Below are 20,950 nucleotides of genomic sequence, written 5' to 3' on the forward strand. Positions count from 1 at the left end.
CAATGCCCAATGACCCTTTCCATGAAAAATTCCTCATGTCCAGCCTGAACCTCCCCTGGCGGAGCTTGAGGCCATTCCCCCTTGTCCTGTCCCGTGTCACCTGGGAGAAGAGGCCAGCTCCCTCCTCTCCACAACCTCCTTTCAGGTAGTTGTAGAGAACAATAAGGTCTCCCTTCAGCCTCTTCCAGGCTAAACAACCCCAGCTCTCTCAGCCACTCCTCGTAAGACTTGTTCTCCAGCCCCTTCACCTCTAATACTTATTAGACTTTTCCATTTTGTAAAAGTATCTGTCTTGATTGAGAAATATTTGATGTATGGTGGAATTTTGCAAAGTGAAGCTCTGAGCTATGGGTAGTCTTGTAATTTATGCAACAGTAGACAGCAGCTGCCAGGAGCTGTCACTAAGGTTGTAAACACTATGTGCTTACATCCTCAAATACCAGTTTCTTATTGAAATTGAGAGGTAATTGTGCCAAGGTAATGAAATGAGAGTCCTATCTGAAAACATATCAACAAAATGGACTTACTTTTTTCTTTGTATAATGGGAGATTGGGAACTAGCTTGAGTCCAATGTTTTAAGCATCCACAGATAGCAAATATGAAAACCATCTACAGTTACCCTGATGTTTTCTAATGCCTTAAAAGCTGTACTTGCTGGAATCACTTTATATCCAATGGTACCATTTCTTATAATTATGCAGTCCAACACTGCTAAATCACAGCCTGCATACTTGCTTGTGTAGTAAAATGTTACCTTGGTGCAAAAATAATTGCGGGTTTTAGCCATCAATTTTAAAGCAATATATCTCAGCCTAGAATAAAATATATGAATCAAAATGCAAACCATTAGAATCTATACATTTTTGTCAACAAGAAACAAGTCTACACCAGTAGCACAGAATTCTGCAATCCTGGAACTGATAAATCCTTCAAAGGCATCTTGAGCTGCTACTTGGTTGTAGAAAACCTTGCAGGAAGCTGTCACGATGCTTAAAAATGTGTTAATCAGTGGAAGAGAGGTCTGTTAAGCTGGGTTTGGCAGAGTTTTGTAGCCCAGTTTGTGCCGCTTCTGCAGAGTCTTTTGTTACATGTGTAATCAGATGTTGTCATGGAGAAGAACTGGTCCTTTTTGATTGACCAATACTGGACATAAATGGTGCAGTTCTGGGTGCATTTTGTCGATTTCCTGGCACAACTTCTCTGCTGTAATGGTTTTGCCAGGATTCAAGAAGTAGTAGTGGGAGATTCCACTTGCTGACCGCCAAACAGTGGCCATGACCTTCTTTTGATGCAGCTTTGGTTTTGGAAAGTGTTTTGGTGTTTCACCTTGGTTCAGCCACTGTATGGAACACTGTCAGCTGTTTTACAGAATGCATTTTTTTGTCTCCTGTCACAATGCCATCAAGAAATTGATCAGTTTTGTTATGCAAAAAGCAGCACAGAGGAGACTTTGCAATAGTGATTTTTTTATTATTATTTTTTAATTTTTTATTTTTCATTTTTTATTTTATTTCAGCTCGTGCAGCACCCATTTGTCAAAACCGTGATTTTCCAATTTGGTGAAATGTCAAATAACTTTTAAATGGTCAATGTTTAGTTCTTCAGCAACCTTTCAAGCTGTGTTGTGTAGGTCCACTTCAATACTGGCCCTCAACTGGTTGTCATCTATTGCAGAAGGATGTCTGCCACCCTTCTGATCATCAAGGTTCTCGTTTCTGTTACAAAATTTTGGGGACCAATGTCAATCTCTACATTCATTGATGGTCCCCTGGCCAAATGCTTTGTCCATATTGCTAGCAGATTCTGCTGGTTTACATCCCCTTTTGAATTCACACAACAAAATCCCTTGGAATTTGCTTTTTTTCCCTATCTTTAATTTGACAGCATAATATCAAAAAAAGAATAGACAGTGAAAACAAAACCATTACCAGAAGTAAGTAGAATGGATTTCATGCTTTACAGGCGTGCAACATGAACAGAGTTAAATGAAAGTTTAATCCAAAATAAGCATCACAGTCCACAAGGATGTAAACAGCAACTGTTTTTGCATCAACCTGATACAGTAACAATGAGGGAAAGTAATTTCTTTCCCAGGTACTCAAGTGATATATTTTTCAGTGACAAATGCAAGGGATAGAGCAACACTACAAAGCTGACCTCTGTATTTGTCACACCTATTCCATCAATTCAAGCAGCTGTGACTGCTGTCCAGTCTCTGTTGCAAACAATTTGTATTTACTTATACAATCAATTCTTTAACACATAGTAGCTCACAGCTCGTATCTTCTGACAAACTGCTCATTGAGCCATTTCTGTCTTGTAAAAGGTGATGGTGCACACAATACACGAGAGTTTCACTTCTAATATCGGATTTCACACCCTCTCCCACAAACTTATCATTGCTGTTAATGCTACATTGAGAAGAGGTCTTCAATTTTTGTATTCTCTACTGCCAGTGACAGTGGAGAAAGTGCGATTGAGGTCCACCTCCACAGTGCATCATACCAAGCTAGTCCTCTGCATGAATTCAGAGCCTACCTATTGGATGAGTTATTCAGCCATGGAACAGAGTCCTGTGCAAACTTGTATGTACAGAAATTTCCGCAGTCACAGAAAGACACTAGATACTTCAGTAGCAATGAGTGAAGTTCCAGATCCCCTGTTTATTGTATGGACTGTGCAGACCTTGCCATGGAGAAATGACGCAACATCTATAGCACACAGTGATTCTTCACCCAATCAGCACATAAAGTTGCTTACTGTTTCTCCACTGGAGGGAGTCTAAGACAAAGATTACTGAGCACTTTTCAGAGCTAATTAAGCAGCAGCATGGGGGCATAATAAAATAGGATGTTGAAAACTGAATGATCCCTCAAAGCTGAACAACAGCTGACATATTTCAAAAGGACTTATTTGTTATTTCCTTCTGCAAGAATCCATTTCTTACATTATGCTATTTCCTTTCAGTCTAGACATGACATAAATGCCCCTCAGGCTCCTCAGGACAAAGCCAGGTTTGCACTAGTCTCGCACCACATATGCATAGTTTGTTTTTATTTATCAAAAATAAAAACCTAAAGCAACTGCAAAACCTCCAAAAAACCACACTGCAACACAGTAGTTATGAAACAAACAAAAAGCAGCACTGGGATTAGATGCAATGCATTCGCACGCTACCACAAAGGATTAACTGCAAAGATGCAGTCTGACTTGGACAGTGGCTAATACCTGAGACCCTGCCCACGCCTGATGCGCACACGTCATCAGCAGAACTTCAAAGTGGTAATTCCCAACTGCTTGATGATATGGTTTCTTCATTATTAAAAGGAAACTGTGACAAATTTATGCATCTAAATAGCCCTTTTGCAAACAAATTCATGTGGAAGAAACTTTGGAGGCTGGCTGGGTGTAGCTGTCTATACAGTCACATACCTGGCAACAGTGGTGGACTGTAAGTGCAACATTGCTGAAACATTGCAGCTCTTCTGTCGAGAGAATTTAATTGCATATTTTAGGCAACAAAATATTTTTATGCGCTATCCCAGTATATCATCTAAACCTTTGTAAAGGGAGAAACCAACTCGTATTTATGACTTGAAAAAGATAAAAGCTAACTTAAGATTACTTTAGGCAGACATTTGCGCTGTATAAATGGAGCTATTGCCCTCAACACTGCCCAGAATCTGGCTGCAGTCTGTCCAACACTTGGGGCAAACTCCTGGGCCAGCTCCTGCCACTGGCTTCCCAGCACTCTCGCTGCTGGAGAGAGCGGACAGGATCTGCCCACAGCTGGCAAGGAAGGGGCAAAGCCACCCAGTGATGCAGAGAGTGGCCTCCTGCCACGTTTTGGGGATGCAGGACGTCCTGCATATGTTGGGCAGCAGAGAAGACTGTTCTGGCACAGCATCACCTGCCTGGACAGGGGCATGGGAGAAGCAAGCTGTGTACCATCCCAAGCCCCTCGTGATAGCGTGCATACTGCAGACTGTGTGTCGCTCATGCAGAAAAGAGAACAATTCATTAGCATTCATTTCTTTTTCTTGCTCTTTTTAATTTAATGTGCATCTAGAAACCCAAATGTATCTATTTTTTCCTTACAGTTCCTCAAAATATACTAGTGTTCCAAGAAAGCATAGAAATGAAGCATTTGGAAGACAGTTTTGAATCACTAGATTGTGGATTTTCATCCCAAACCATTAAAACTAAACTTTTTATCTGAAGTACCCACAAGAAAGAAAGGTACAATTTTTTTTATGGAGTGACATACAATGTAATGCTGCAAGAGAAGAGAAGGCAGTTCTGCTAAAGGACCAGTAGGATCTGAAAGCTTTTCAGTTTCAGGCACACACAGAAGAGAATGGCACTTTTGTGGCTCTGCATACTGTTCATGTTTCTCCAAGTGTTTGCAAGCACAACAGGGCAGAGCTTTCCACTGAAATAATTCATGACACTCTTAAGTGGCATCCTCTTGAGTGGACAATGCCACTGATTATCATAGGTAAGAAAATTGCTTTGCCTTGCAGCAAGTGTATGGTTTAATTTCTGGAAGACAGTAGCTGTCTGGATTTACAGTTGGTAGGGCTACAATTGGTGTTAAACAAGACAATTTTTCAAAGCAACTGTTATCCACTTCAGGATTCCCAAATTTTCATCTCACTGTTACAAGGATGGGTGTTCTTTGTCTCCAGAGCTGTGACAGTAATTCCTCCTAACCCAGACACTCACATATGAACACACAGTTTCTCCTATGTGCTCAAACAGAATTACTCTTTGTAATTCTGTAAATTTTCTCCAGATAGCTGTCTTACCCACTCAACTCAGTTCTACAACAGCTGGTTATTTCCCTTACAGGCCCTCAGGAACTATGAGGCTGCAGAGCATTTCCATAGATCTTAAGTAAGATGTACATAAACCATTTCCAGAAAGAATGCAAGTTCTGTTGACGGAAGGCAGCTTAAACTCTGAAGAACTGGCTAGTTGCAGTCATCAGATCTCTCTAACTGCAGAAGTAAATACACTTTGAACAAATCCTCGGTTTTTCTTCAGAGGAATTTCACAGCTGCACAGGCTGTAACTGTGAAACCCATCCCTCCCCAATCCTTTTCTTTTTGCCTACATTATGAGCTTCCAACTTATGTTTCTCCGAGGCTCACGGCGCCTCGGAGAGAGGAGAACCCCCAGGCAGCAGCTTGCAGTGCTGTATCATATATTGATAATACTTAAAGAAATCTGGTGATTTTCTTTTTAGCCCCGCCAGCACTGGACGCAGCACAATGTTTAACAGATGTGCCAACTGCTGTGGGGTCACTCACTTTAACTTGCAGAGCCCATTCCTTTTTTCCTGAAGGTATAAAACTCTTCAGGTATAAAGATGATGAGCAGCGCTCTGAAAGATCCTTCACAGATGCTGAACTAAAACCAGAAGGTCTCATCCTGGTGAAGACAAAACTGTACTGTAAAGAAAACTAAATTCCATTTACATGCCCATGCAGTGCAGTTCACCGCTGATGTCACATATTCAAATGGTACTACAAGGAAATCCTATTGCCTTAGTTTACTAGGTGACCCTTTTATCCTGTGTTCTTTGGGCAGCCTATTTATGCTTTCCTCATCAGCCAACTTGAAAACATCTGGAGTGGACACACTACCTTTAAATTTCTGTTAGCTCTGCCGTGAGTTAGGCTTGCTGGAAGTCTGCTCTGGAGTGAGATCAGTGCAGCTGTGTCCTGGACGTCCAGCTTTATATGCATAGACATGCCAGAAATAGTTTTTAGAGGGCTGAACCTAGGGAGCAACAAAAGTACTGCTACTCATAAGATTTCACAAGCTTCGTCAAAAATGATCTTAATAACGTATTAAAAGGAATAAACAATCCCACTCAGATCTGATTGTTTGTTTCAGTATGAGACACCTACATAGCACTGTACTTGCAAACTAACACACGTGATAGTGTTCCAGAAATAGATCTATACCTAGCTTGAGGTCTAGATTCAGCTGGAGAAACAGAGCTAGCCTGAGAATTTCAGTGTCCAGAGCATCTGTATTCCTGCCTACCTGGAGAACAGGGACCCTAATCCCTTGAGCACACTTGACACTATCTCTTAGAAGGTTTTAAGAAACTCTTACATAAAAAAAAAAAAAAACAAAAACCAAAACCAAAACTAAAAAGGGAAAGAATAGCTCTTGGAGTCTGTGAAGTAGTTTCCCGAGGAAATTTTTTTAATAGGATGACACAGATGATTTACAAGAAAGCAAATGTATTGTTTCCCCTGCAGCAGGGAAAGCATTTGTACTCCATCGTGCACCACCTTTAAAACTGTGCTCACATAGCTGTTTTGGAGACCATGAAGAGGACTAGCAAGGGGGAACTAGAAACTTCATAAGCCAGGGAAAAGATAATAAAATACATAATTACATATTACGTTTGTTACAGAAGCCCTGTAGCTAGTTATAAGTAAGTACATTTTCATATTCAGAGGACTAAAGGCTCATTGTGTTTAAGCTGTCAAAAGAATGTTATTTCTCATACTTATTGCATTCCTCACTGAGGCTGAATACTCCATTTTCTTTATAAATAACAACATATACATACAACAAGGCTATAAAGAGCCAAAAAAAATCAAGGTATTCGACCTCCTTTCATGCCTTTATCTGCTTACCTAGCATTAGCAAATATGGTAACATCTCTCCGAGCCTTTCTATGTATGAAGTGTTTTCTGCCCCGAACATATTCAAATCCAGTGCTCACTGGAGAAGGATATAATATGGGGTAACATCCAACAACTTGGGTGACTGCTTCTGCTTGCAATCCATGCTTCAGATAACACCTACAGCATTCATGTTTGGCAAAGTAATGTACAAAGCCCAAGAAACCCATCACAAAGGAGATATTTCTATTGCTTCCAGGAATGTATAATACATTGATGAGAGCACTATTTAATGTATCTTGAGGGGACAAAGGAATTTTGTTTCAGGTGTACAGAGTTGTTTGAGACAAGAATGTATAACTTATGAGTCACTGTGCAAGCACAATTCAGCCCCAGGAAACCCTAGCTGTAGTTGGCTATTGAACTACTCAGCTCAGTGCTCCAGTAAGTGCACTTATTTGGCACATTATTTTTGACTCTCAGGCACTCTACAAAAGTTCCAACAAACTGGTATAAACAAAGGTTGAATTTAAGGTTGGATTTTTGCTTTTTATTTCAAATAAGTGAAGAATTTTATATTCCCCACTATGAAATCTGCTAGAAGTAGAGTGGATGGTAAAAAAACATAAAAGCCAAAAATTGTCATCATGTTATGTTTAATCCAGCCACTTCATCAACAGCTTGCTTTCCAGGAGATAACATACCTGACAGGAGCAATTTAACTTTACATCTTGCTGTTGAGAAGGGAGATGAAATTTTCTATTTACCCTGCTGTAAAATTCTAGTGACAAGGAAGCAATATGTATTTTAGATTTCAGACTTGAGCAGTGTTTGCATCAAACCCTTGTCTGGGTTGTACTTCTCAAATCACTTGACTTCAAACTGTAGAACTTTCTCTGCTTTTGTAGCAAAGTAACAGAACAATTTAGCTGGTGGAAGCAATGATAAATGGGCTGAAAACATTATTTTTATATATATATATGAGCTGAAAACAGCCCATTTAAGACAAGTGCTTAATCACTATCACATTAATAGCAGGAATAAGACCAATGTATGAGTGCTGCTAAAAATAAAACCAAACCCAAACCCCCACATCCTTTAACAAAGAGAAAAACTTCTCTCTTTTAACACATGCAGTATGATACAATATGCATGTATGTACTGCAGCGTCTTACTGAGTTCAGGTTCCGAGGACTCAAAGAACAGCAGGTATATACTTTTTTCTGCTTAATTCTTTCGTCTGTAATAAATCACTCCTGTCTTAGTGTCCTAGGAGCATTTTATTGCAGCATCTTTTTAATGGAAGACTCTCTCTCTTACTTTATCAAAGTCTCCTCTTGTCTTGAGATAAGATAAATTCCTGCACAAACCATAGTCAATAACAGTGTCTGTCTTGAACTTTCCGTATCAAATTTTGGACTTGACAACATGAAGAGTTGTATGTCTCAGAGCCACAAAGACCAGACAGAGCTACATGAAGCCAACCAAGTCATAAAAAACTAACACTGGAGAAAATGTATTATATTTTTGTATGAGCAGTTCTCTCCAAAGGCATCTGACAATATTAAAACAGTAAGATGTGAGTTTTTTCACCCAGCAATTTAATACTGTGTAGAACAAGCCGTTCAACTGAAACTTGCAGGTAAACTCCATTGTTTTCTTATTGTTTATTATCTCTTACAAGTTAGTTCAAATTTGGATGCTAGTGTGCAAATACTCAAGCTTCTTTTAGTGTGGCTGGATGATGGAGTAAGAGACCCCAAAAAGCTATAAAAGGTATTGGAGTTTCAGCTAAGGGAGATTATCTTTAAGGAAGTATTTCTATGTCAGAATAACGTGGAAAATATCCAATTTTCCATCCCACAGTTGCGCACCGAATGAGCTACAGCTACACAGTAAACTTCAAAAATGAACTGAAAGAACTTTCCCCTATCACTAAGGGTCAAATCAAACTTCTCAACTAATGATGATCAGTACTTTTTGTCTTATTTAAACTCTTTCAGAAACATGAATGACAGATGAGTGCCAGCACACCCTTTCAGTCAGGCATTCTCTGAACTGCATCCGTATTTCTTTAAGTCAGTAAGAAGATATTTCTTGAGTTTAGCATACTTTGGAATAGTTTCTCTGAGAGTCAGTGTGAAAACCAGTGATGACTGAATACTGAGTAATGAGAACATACTACAAAAATTTTGTGGACTGGTGTAAATTGGGCAAATACTTTTTATACAAGATTGTGGATTTTTCTATGGGTACATTAACTCCCTTTATGATTGACTGGTATAAGTTTGCTCTTATTGTAAATAATTGTATTTCTTCCTAATTTGTAGAAGAACCTTACAGAGCTGCTAATAAACTGTTTCTGACTGGAAATCAGAGACACACAGAACCCTTAAAGTAATAGCTTTAAACCAGAACAAAAATATAATTCTGATAGTATCGTTCCCGTGCATGATCCTTACCTCACCAGGCAAACGTTACTGGGAGGTACGGGAAGTGACAGGATAGCTTATGCAGCAGCTGCATGCTCCTATACCTCCTACAGGACTGTTTGCTTGGGATCAGCAATATGCATGTAGGAGGGTAAGAAACTGGCAGGATGTATATCGTCCACCACCGCCAAAGAAGTTGGTAGTACTAACAGGTATTAAACACAGACCTTTTTGTGAAATGGAAGTCGCCTGAAGGAGGCAGTAAGAGATCTCTGATGATCCAGAGAAGAGGTTCACAGAGATACAAAGAAGGTTTTTGAACACTCAACAGTTTCACATTGTGACTGCAAAGGCCAAGTACAAAGAAGCAGAACTAGCAGGCAGGGAATCTTATATTTACACTAGTCTCTTCAGGTAGGTATTTAATGTTACTTAATGTTACAGAACATCAGGGAAATGTGAAAAATATAGTTTTAATGGTGAACACAAACCACTAGCCAATGTGATCTATCTACGGAGTGGCTTTGGTGCCAAGACCTTTACCTTCTTCTCTCTGAAAAAATAAAAACAAAGATTCTGGTCCATCTAGCAAAGAAGCAGTTACCACTTTGAGGACAAAATGCATTACTGTACATTCAAATGCTAGCATGAATGTGCTGTATATCTTGAAGGAAAAGAAAGAGGGTGAATTTAGTTACTTGGTTTAAGGGACTGTTCCCAATTGAGGAAGCATTAGAAAATAAGGACTATGAGGATGGATACGTTTTAATCTCCTGTGTGTCTTGCAAAACAGAAAAGCAGAGTGAAGAATGTGGGGATCACATGTGAGCAGATGTGAGCTTTCTACTGAAGATAAAACTTCTGAGGAAACCTACGTTTTAAAACCTGACAGAGTTCTACTTAGCAAAGGAAAGAGACTCTTCAGCGAAGATCTGTCTGCACATCACAGCAGGAACACTTGCGGTACCACTGAAATATCTTGAATAGTAGTACTGTAATTTACAAGTGTGGGTCACAGGGCTATGACATGCTACTGAATTTTTTATTTTCTTTTTTTCCCTTAGAAGAACCAAAGTGACATGCTTTTCAGTCTATGTACAGTAATGAGCAAAATAATTAGAAAAAAAAAAGCAAATAAAGGCATAACAACTTTGCCACAATTAAAAAAAGGAAACATGAAAGGACAAGCTTTCAAACTGAGTGATCAAATATCACTAAAAAATATCAGATTCTAAGTGTAAAGATTTCCACCATGGATGTCCAGACACCACCTGATAGAAAAAAATCTGTGAGAGAATAATGGCTACTTCCTACAGAGGTATTTCTAAAGATAATTACTGCCTTTGGAAAAATATCTGTTTATTGTCCAGAATTCTATATACATTCTCAGCAAGCAGGAGTTTTCCCCACAGTTAAAGTCAGCCATTAGTTTTTCAAAACAAGTCACTCTCGAGTATTCAGTGATGAGCACAATCACAGACTGCTAGTCACCTTCTATAACATTGCTGGAGATGGCTGTATAGGATAGCCTCTTTACCCTCAGAGCCAAAATTCACCATCATTTTACATAAGTAAGCTGCTCTCTGCTGCTCTCTGGGCACTTTGCTCCAACAAAATCCATACATTTTGAAAGAACACTCCAATCTTCCTGCTCATCTTACTGCTATTTTCCATGCATCTTATAAAAGAAGCATTACCTTGCTAACTTTTTTCCTTAAGCTTTAAAGCTAAAGAAGATCTAACAACACTGGAAAAATGTATATGGGACAAAGGCAGGTTGTGGAAAATATTGTCCCTGTTACTTGTATGCAGTCACCAGGAGACAGAGAGAACTTAAACTCAGAATCTTTTAGGTTGGAAAAGATCGAGTCCAGCTATAAACCTAACACTGCCAAGTCCATCACTAAACCGCCTTCCTAAGTGCCATATCTACATGTCTTTTAAAGATCCTCAGGGATGGTGAGTCAATCGCTTCCCTGGAGAGGCTGTTCCAGTGCTCAATAGCCCTTTCTGTGAAGAAAGTTCTCCTAATATCCAATATAAACCTCCTCTGGCACAACTTGAGGCTGTTGCCTCTCATCCTATCACTTGTTACCTGGGAGAAGAGATCAACACCCATCACACTACAACCTCCTTCCAGGTAGCTGACAAACAGGGCAAGCTGATCTCAGACCATGACATAAACATTGAAGTCATTCAAACACCTTAGCATGTAGGATTATACAATACACACGATGGCAATATTGTTGTATACTAGAGCAAAAGGAAACAAAACCAGGTATTTACTCACAAGGCACAGGAGGAAGTTCCCAGGAGATGCAGGAAACTTTTAGCATAAAACATGGGGAACAGTATCACTGTTGCAGCAAAGGCACCATCAGAGACTATTTCAATCAGCTGCCTACCCCATTAACCTAATAGTTCCCAGCCCTAAGAGGGAAAACCCTAGTGCTAATGAACTCCTTGGCAAGCTCTCTTGGATTTAAAGGCTCAGGATTTAACATGGGGTCCTGACCCAAAGCTCACTGAAGTTGAGGGCTTGTGTTGCTGATATTGATGCTCCCTGTCAATGTCTGTGCCTCGGCTCTGCTCAGGAATAACATTATTGTAACAATAACACTTCTCTTTAAACACTGTGCTTACCTTCACTTGGGCAGAAAAAACATAAAGGTAAAACAATAAGCAGGTATTTGCCATGTAAAATAGCAACTGAACAAGGAACAGCCAAGGAAGGGAAAGGGTAGCTCCCACCTGTTGCGACAGCATAGAATAATAGAATAGTTTGGGTTGGAAGGGACCTTAAAGATCATCTAGTTCCACCCCTCTGTGATGAGCAGAGATGTCTCACTAGATCAGGCTGCCCAAGGCCCAATCCAGCCTGGCCTTGAACACCTCCAGGGATGGGGCAGCCACAGCTTCCCTGGGCAACCTGTGCCAGTGCCTCACCACCCTCATTGTGAAGAAATTATCCCTTATGTCTAGTCTAAATCTGCCCCTCTCCAGTTTATACCCATTGCCCCTAGTCCTATCACTACAAGCCTTTGCAAAAAGTCCCTCCCCAGCTTTCTTGTAGCCCCTCCAGGTGCTGGAAGGTCGCTATAAGGTCTCCTCAGAGCCTTCTCTTCTCTGGCATGTGGCAGCCCTACCCCCAGCTTAGGGCCCCACCGCTCTCACAGCAGCAGGGGTGGAGGGGTGGGATACCCAATGCCTCCCGCCAAGGCAGACTCCAATTCCTGTGAGGGGAGGAAAGAGGAGATGTGTTCTTCTGCAGAACCACCACCACAAGGTCTCTGGAGCCCCCTCAGTTCAAGTGGAGTTCATTATTTAAGACTGCTCATGTTTGCAGTAGGGAGCTGATTAAGAAATCTCCTACAGAGTTGCCATCTGCGTTTAAACTCAGTAAGTCGGGCAGGCACAAGGGCTTGCAGGGGCAAGTGGGGAAGAGGGCCTGCAGGTTTTGATTTTACAAAATTACCTTTAAACCAAGCATTTCCCTGTCATGATCCTTTAAAGTCACATTATATATTAAAACAGGGGTGTAAGCCATAAAAAACATATAGCAAACCATCCTCTGTGGGCACCCAGCTTTGCTAGGAGCAGGACGGAGGCAGCAGTATCTGCAGCCTCTCAAGAATGTCTTCAGCTCTTTTAATAGTTCTCCTTGAGGGGTGTGGAGGTTTGTATCATGTATCTTTCTCCTGTTGCGGAATCAAAAATAGTACACTGAGTCATTTGTTACAGGCAGTTAGACAGTCACCAGCCACCCTGAGCACATGCCCCACCACTCTCTCTGGTCCAGCTTGCCCAAGGCCTCCTTCCCACAAGGTCTTCTCACCACAAACAGCAGCTTTGCTTGAGTGAGGTCTGCAGCACTGATTAAATCCCTTTCTGCTGCAGCACAGGCTTTCAGCATGTTGGCAGATTACATCCTTTGATCCAAAAATCCACTGCAAGAGGTGGGATTTTTTTTCTATTGACTTCCAGGAACCTTGGGACAAGGCTGTTCGGTTTGAGATGTCCACCTTGGAATGGGGCAACTGGCCTGGATGAATGCAGGGCCACAGAGGAACATGCAGTGCAAAGAACATTGACCCTGCCTGTTTGCAGTGGCAACATCAGTATGACTTTGAGTGCGCGGAGACTATAACCAAGGAGCATAAAATGCAGTGATTTTGAACTTTCTCTTCTCCCTCAACCCTAACACGAAGAGCTAAACCACCTTCCCTTCTGCAGAGACCTGCAAAATGAACAGGGAATAATCTATGGTAGCTTATCAATATCCAATTCCTAGGAATAAATATTTCTATGCTTTTTACAAGGAATCAAAGTGAAAGTTGCAAGCTTGGCAATTTCACAGAGGTTTTTGGGTTTCTAATACCTATTTTATTTTTGTATTTGATTTCCCAAAGCACTTTTGTGCTTTATCCAAAACCAAAGCAATCTGCGCTAGCAGGCCTATAATAATTACCTGTAGGGAAAACTGATGTACGAAGAAAGAGTAGAAGAGGAAGAAAAACATGAAAAAACAAATACAATTTTCAAACAATTATTAATTATTCATTAGACTGATATTATTAACTATTAATAAATAACTAATCACAAGAATCAGTCACCACAAAGCCCTCCTGACACTGCTTCCAACAGGGCTCTGTTGTGACTTGTACCTTGCTCAACACACAGCAATATTTACCCACTGGATTGATCGACACTGATCATGCCCAGCCTGCAGTCTCGCATTACAGGGCAGACTGAATTTTGACACTGACTCCGTTGAGTTCACTTCTGGTTTGTATCTATTATACAGGGAGATTTTCCTACTAAAGTACACTGTTACAATACCACACTTATCATGTGCCTTGGGGGATAAAGAGGCAAAGTCAGATCTTGTTATTCTCTAATTCTGTATACATATGTCACTTGATTTCATTAGGAAATGCATCATGAAACTGATACACTCTGTGGCTATGGTCTCACCAGTAGTCACTAGAAGTATTTTAAAACTATGGCAATATAACCTAAGTGTTCTCCAGTCTCTGATTAGTAAGCTCTGTAATCCTTCTGTCTATCCAAACAGCTTAACAAACTCCAATTTGAGTGGACTAAACAGTATGAACCATGAGTATGAACTGACAATGGTCTCTAGTCTCTGAAGCACATGAAAGGCAATTCCCATGGACACAGGTGGTTCCACCACACCCTAAATTCAGTTGAGGGTTGCTACAAAACCTACCGCTTTCCACTTGTGTCCACGTCCCCCTCTCAGTCAGAGCAAGCCCTGAGCATGTAGCCCCCAGCTCCCCTCACGCTGGTTTCTGTGCAGAGGACATGGAGAGGCGGTAGTGCTAGAAGCCGTACCACACTCCCCCCGTCTGCTTGGCAATACCCCAACAGCGATATCACCTACCAAAAAGAAGATGTAGGTTGAGAAAGTTCAAAAACCCACTTACTTTGGACCTCATCTACAAAAAACGCAGCATTTTCTCATTGCCAAGAATAAGGACTTTTCTACATCTAATGATAGCACTGATGCCTTCTTCAGAACCTTCCTACAAAGAATGGGGGTGGTCAGCCTATGTACAACTTCAGGAACGATTTAAGACATTTGTGTTACCAAATACTTTGTAAATGGCAAAATGAAAGGATCCTCCCAGTGAAGTAATATCCCTAGTACAAAATAAATACACTTATTCTTCCTGGCTCTGCCTCTGAAATGCTCCTTAATATTTTAAATCGTGAAAGAACAGAAAAATTAAAAATGACAAGAATCCTGGAATTCAAAATCACCAAAACTTTAATTGAAATAATTCACTATGGTGATTTTAATAGTACAAATCTGCCTTTCTCATAATGATGCTTATTTATTGCCAGACTTCAGAAAATTAGGCAGATTCTTGTTAAAGTAACATAAAGGATGTCCTCAAAGCAGCCCAGCAAATGCAAGCTGTTTCCTCTCACCTTTCATTTCCTACCTCACAGTGAACAAAGAATTTTCTACCTCTCTGCAGCACAGATTTCCCTGAGGTAAAAAGAGGCTTGCGTAGGTTTCTGAAAATAGTTGCATGGTAGTGCTACTGAAATTGCTTCATATTTAGGTCAAACCTTTACAAGAGCTTTAAAATGCTACCAGAGCTGAAGGTTTTATGCAAGAACCTTAAGGTGTATCTTACATATTGAAACAAGGCACTAAGGAGACTACTGAGAAGCCAATGATTTCAAGTCACTGGAAAGCTAACTCAAATATTTTATCTATGCCTCTTACAAGAACAGAACAGTGGTATTGTGACAAGAAATAAAGAAACACTGAAATTTCAAAGGAACAAAGGAGTCTAGAAAATGCAAGTAGCTCTACTTTAAGTGCCTTTCCAATAGGTGATGGAAAAGAGGCAGTAAAATGGAAAGACAGAAAATAATGTGACAATTAGTCTTACGGAAGTAATTTAATCATCAATGGTATTTAATAATTATTTTTTTAAAAAGGTTATTTTAATGATTACGAGTGGAAAAAACGTTTTTCTGAATTTTCTTCGCTGACTACTTTTCATTGTGAAACACATACTGCATTTTTAGAGCTGTTCACAGAATACTGTTGGTACATAGGGAATTTGGAAAATGATCAGGTATTTATTCTCTTAACTGTCAGTCTGATAATGCTGATACAGGTCTCCATAAAACTGAAATATATAAACCTGAAAACTACTATTTTATCATTTTAAAACAACCTTTTATTTTAACCAAACATTATTTAATTTTATTCTATATGCCTGAAAACATTCCATAGTCAATATGGAAGTTTTACCACACTTTTGAATATTTGTCATATTGATTTACTGACAAGGCATCAAAAATCTAAAATGTTATTACAAACACAAACCATTTCAGGTGTCATGAACTATGTAACACGTGAGATCTTGTGAGCACAAGTTCCTTAAATAATTTAGTTTGAAAGTAACTTGGTGCCTCTCGGCACAGCATGTGTAACAAGGCTTTGGATCAATGCTGTAATGCTTATGTGAGATTTATTTGGACAATATTATTTTTTTTACTTGAGTGGCAGTTTGCCATATTAATAGCACACTGTAGTTAATACTACTGCTATCTCCTAATAACGCTGCATAGAAATAAAATTGCTATTGTTACTAGTATCCCCAGATAGAGGATTTGCCAGAGAGAGCTAAGGGGAACTGCTCCTTTTGTCACTGTGGAGCCGAGAGGTGAACATGGCTCCTCCGTGTTTGCCATAAATGCTTGCCAGACCTTGAATGCGTCTGAAAACCAAGGCAGGCACAGGCAGTGTAGGAAGGTCAGGTTGTTTCCTCAGCAGGAGTATATTTTGTGACACAGCATCCCAGAAGTGACCACACTGTCCTACACATCTTTCCTTTCCCTAAGCACGAAAACCTTGGCTTCTTTTACAAAGGGGAAAGGAATGAAATACTTTGCCTGCTGCATGCAGATATAATTTCAGCATTCAGCACTGCCCTTCCATTCAAAATATCTATTTATATTCACTGATTATCTAACCGAATTCATGCTGATCTACGGGAGAGATTAATTTTTTACTGCCTGTCCTATTGCCATCTCGCTGTGTGTGTGCAGGATGCTGCTTCTTTTCTTTCAGGCAATACAGATTTTTTCCTCTTCATAATTGATTTCAGCCCTATACTATCTTCTACTCTTTTTAAAGACAAAGCATTGCTTACTATCAGAAATGTATAGTCCAAAAAACCTGTATTCCTGGATGTTTTATTTCAGAAGTGTAAGGGGTTTTAAAATAAACAGAAGTAAATACTCAAATACATTTCATATTACATGTGGTAGGAGTGGCTCCATACAATACCATCTGGATGAAGCATATCTGGCAGTTAATTTCTTTGAGAAATAGTGTATAATACATAGGCACTTCCAGATATGGTCCTGTGTCACATATAACATCGCCTGACCTTTTTGTTATAAGTTAAATCCAGTCTACTTTATTAATTATTACTATTTTGCTATATAGTTTAAGTTAGAAAAAAAAACAGTTAAAAACTACGGACTTAAGAACACTGCAAGATCCTAAATGCTGTGATCTCTGAGGATAAACATACATTTATTTTTTGAGAAGATATGTCATTACCTGCAGATTAATCAATGCAAAATGATCGTGCAATTAAATAGAACAGTTTGAATTGAAATTTAAAGCTGCAGACCATTATTTTCCTATTTCCAGTGCTGCTCGGAATCTCTCACTCTTTTAAAAAAATATAATTAGCTTTAGATTTATCACACAATAAATAACACCAGAACATACCTTGTGCTACCAACCTGAATTTAAAAAAAAGTAAAGAGGCCACCTCAGTGTTTTGAGTTTATGAGATCTTTCAAATACAAAGCCCTAACAGTTTCCTAGTCAAAAGGCATCAGGAAGGCTCATCACTTATGGTAAACTTGGGCTTTAGCTTCACAGACCTCTTCCTTATTGTGCCTTTAGGGGACAATGGCATGGTGTCCATGATGCTCTTGTCCTCCTCCAGCTGCCTAGCAGTGCAGGAAGGGGTGGGCACTTTCACTGTGTTGCCAAATTTAGAGTAGTCCACAGAGTATCGTCCATCTTCCTCTGCCACGATAGGCACAAACCTTTGGCCCCAAAGGATTTCATCTGCCAGGTAGGATGTTCTGGCTTGAGTAGTGATGCCGGTGGTCTCCACCACCCCTTCCAAGATGACGATGATCTCCAGGTCCTCGTGGTGGTGAAGGTTCACAGGGGAGATATCATAGAGGGGACTGTTCTTGTCTATCACGTGGTAGATGATGAGTGGGGAGACGAGGAAGATGCTGTTGCCCCCCACAGGGTTCTCCATCTGGATGTCGATCTGGTTGAGGGGCACCACCTCTCCCTCCAGGCTGGCGGTCTTCTTCACCACCTGCATACGTATGGTGGCGCTGATGATCATGCTCTTCCGGAGGTCACCCACTCGCAGCATGAAGCAGAGCTTGCCCTCCCGCAAGGCGATGACTGCGTGCTTGCTGAAGATGAGGGTCTCCGCTCGACGGTGGGCCTGTGAGGTCTTCATGAAGATGCAGCCCAGCATGATGGCGTTGATCACCAGCCCCACAATGTTCTGCACGATCAGCACCAGGATGGCGGCCGCGCACTCCTCTGTCACCATGCGTCCCCCGAAGCCGATGGTCACCTGTACCTCGATGGAGAAGAGGAAGGCGGAGGTGAAGGAGTGGATGCTGGTCACGCAGGGCACGAAGGCACCTGGGGCGGCCTCGCCGGGGTCGCGCTGCAGCCGTGTGCTGTGGTCCAGGTCTCCATGGGCGAAGGCGATGAGCCACCAAACCATGCCGAAGAGCAGCCAGCTGCAGAGGAAGGACATGGTGAAGATAAGCAAGGTGTGCGGCCACTTGAGGTCCACCAAGGTGGTGAATACGTCCTGGAGGAACCGTCCTTGCTCCCGGATGTTTTTATGAGCCACGTTGCAGGCACCGTTTTTCCCCACGAAACGCGCCCGCCTCTCCCGTGCCCGGTACCGGGCGTGATCCGGCACATCCTCTGCCAGCCGGGTCAGCACGTACTCCTCGGGGATGATCCCTTTCCTTGACAGCATGGCTCCCCTCCGCCGCTCTCCGACCAGCAGCACCGCCCCGTGGAGACGAAGGCGGGGGCCGGGAGCGGCCGAGCCCCGGCGTGCAGGGCCGGGCTCGCCCGCTCCCGGCTTCGGTGTCGCTGTCCCGACGCTGCCCCCTCCCCCCCCGCCGACACGGAGAGAGATGGGACCGCCTTAGGCGCTGTTGGGAGAGGAGTCCCACATTGCTGCGTTTCTATAGCTTTTAATCTCGGGTTTACTGCGCCCCCCCCTCCCCCGCGAGGAAGGTGTTGGTGTGAGCGATTCCGCTTTTCGCGGAGCTGACTGCTGTAAATATGTCATAGAATCATGGAATCCATAGGTTGGGGAAGACCTCTGAGGTTATCGAGTCCAATCATTCCTATCTGCCACTAAACCATATCCTTAAGCACCTCACCTACCTGTCTTTTAAATACCTCCAGGGATGGTGACTCCACCACCTCCCCGGGCACCTCTGCCAGTGCAGCAGGAACAAGCAGGGTCCTAGCAGCAGCCCAGTACCCTCACAGCAGTCGAGGGGCCTTGTGATAGCCCAGCATCCTCACAGGAGGGTTCTTGCAGCAGCCCAGGGCCCTCAGAGCAGTCAAGCATAGACATAGAATCATAGAATCCCTAGGTTGGGAAAGACCTCTGAGGTCATTGAGTCCAACCGTACCTGTCCGCTACTAAATCGTCTCTAAGCAATTCATCTGCCCATCCTTCAAATACCTCCAGGGATAGTGACTCCATCACAGCTCCCTGGGCAGCCTGTGCCAGTGCTTGGTTACCCTCTTACTGAAGAAATTTTTCCTAATGTCCAATCTGAACCTCTCCAGCGCAACTTGAAGCTGTTTCTCCTCTTTCTGTCACTTGGGAGAAGAGACCAGCAACTCCCTCTCTACAACCTCCTTTCAGGTAGTTGTGGAGAGCAGTAAGGTCTCCCTTCAGCCTCCTCCAAGCTAAAAAAACCCTAGTTCCCTCAGCCTTGTTTGTAGTATCAGTTGGTTGGTGAAGACCTTTGAGATCAAGTCCAACCGTACCTGTCCGCTATTAAACCATATCCCTAAGCACTTCATCTACCCATCCTTCAAATACCTCCAGGGGTGGTGACTCCACCACCGCCCTGGGTAGCCTCTGCTAGTGCCTGATAACCCATCTGGTGAACAAATTTTTCCTAATATCTAACCTGAACCTCCCCCGGCACAGCTTGAGGCCATTCCCCCTTGTCCTGTCCCCTCTCACCTGGGAGAAGAGACCAACACCCACCTCTCTACAACTTCCTTTCAGGTAATTGTAGAGAGGGGTAAGGTCTCCCCTCGGCCTCCTCTTCTCCTCGGCTGAGGGAACCCCAGTTCCCTCAGCCTTGTTCTCCAGCCCCTTGAGGACAGATTTGCTGCCAGTACCTGGCTTGTGTTAACAGTGGCTACTCAGTGGGATGGTGTAGTTCCAAGTTGGGTGATTATTCCATGAAATAGAAAAGAAAATGGTGCTGGGGGTTTATCTAAAGGCCATCTTTAATGAAAAAAAAATCCTGAAATTCACCTGTGTGTGTTTCTGTAAGCAGAAAGAAGGCATGAATCTAGTGCATTGGGCAGGCAGTGGTAGGAAATTTGCTTGAAGAGAATCATAAAATGGTTTGGATGGGAAGGGACTTTAATGATCATCCAGTTACAACCCCCCTGCCATGGGCAGGGACACCTTCTATTCAATCAGGTTGCTCAAAGCTTCATCTAACCTGGGTTTGAGCACCTCCATGGATGGGCCATCTGCTGCTTCTCTGGGCAACCCGTTCCAGTGCCTCAGCACTCTCACAATAAAAAAATTCTTCCTAATATCTAACCTAAATCAACTCTCTTTCAGCTTAAAACCATTACCCTCATCCTAGCACTGCACTCCTTGATAAAGAGCCGCTCCTCCCCTTTCCTCTAGGCCCCCTTTAAGTACTGGAAGGCTGCTACAAGGTCTCCCTCCAGACCTTTCTCTTCTCTAGGCTAAACAACCCAAATTCTCCTAACCCGTCTTTGTGTAGGAGGTGCTGCAGCTCTCTGATCACCTTTGTGGCTCTCCATTGCACTCGTTCCAACAGATCCATCTCTTTCCTGTGCTGAAGACTCCAGAACTGAATGCAGTACTCCAGATGAGGTCTCATGAGAGCAGAGAGGCAGTATTGCCTCCCTCAACCTGCTAGTTATATTTCTTTTGATGCAGCCCAGGATATGGTTGGCTTTCGTGGCTGCAAGCACACATTGCCGGCTCATGTCGAGCTTCTCATGCACCAGC

The 20,950-nt window shown here is 42.1% G+C and overlaps 1 protein-coding gene across 1 annotated transcript; it reads right to left on the bottom strand.

Moving 5' to 3' along the window:
• Positions 1–1,535: 1,535 nt before the first annotated feature.
• KCNJ11 (potassium inwardly rectifying channel subfamily J member 11) lies at positions 1,536–18,829 on the bottom strand. Its single transcript, XM_054068643.1, has one exon. The coding sequence runs from the start codon at positions 18,671–18,673 to the stop codon at positions 17,480–17,482; it is 1,194 nt and encodes a 397-aa protein (XP_053924618.1). The 5' UTR covers positions 18,674–18,829; the 3' UTR covers positions 1,536–17,479.
• Between the last annotated feature and the right edge of the window lie 2,121 nt (positions 18,830–20,950).

This window comes from Cuculus canorus, chromosome 5 (assembly GCF_017976375.1).
Source record: "Cuculus canorus isolate bCucCan1 chromosome 5, bCucCan1.pri, whole genome shotgun sequence".
Lineage (NCBI taxonomy): Eukaryota > Metazoa > Chordata > Aves > Cuculiformes > Cuculidae > Cuculus > Cuculus canorus.

What these genes read in the sequence shown, in the direction of transcription:
- KCNJ11 (XM_054068643.1), bottom strand. Translation starts at nt 18,673, where the DNA reads ATGCTGTCAAGGAAAGGGATCATCCCCGAGGAGTACGTGCTGACCCGG.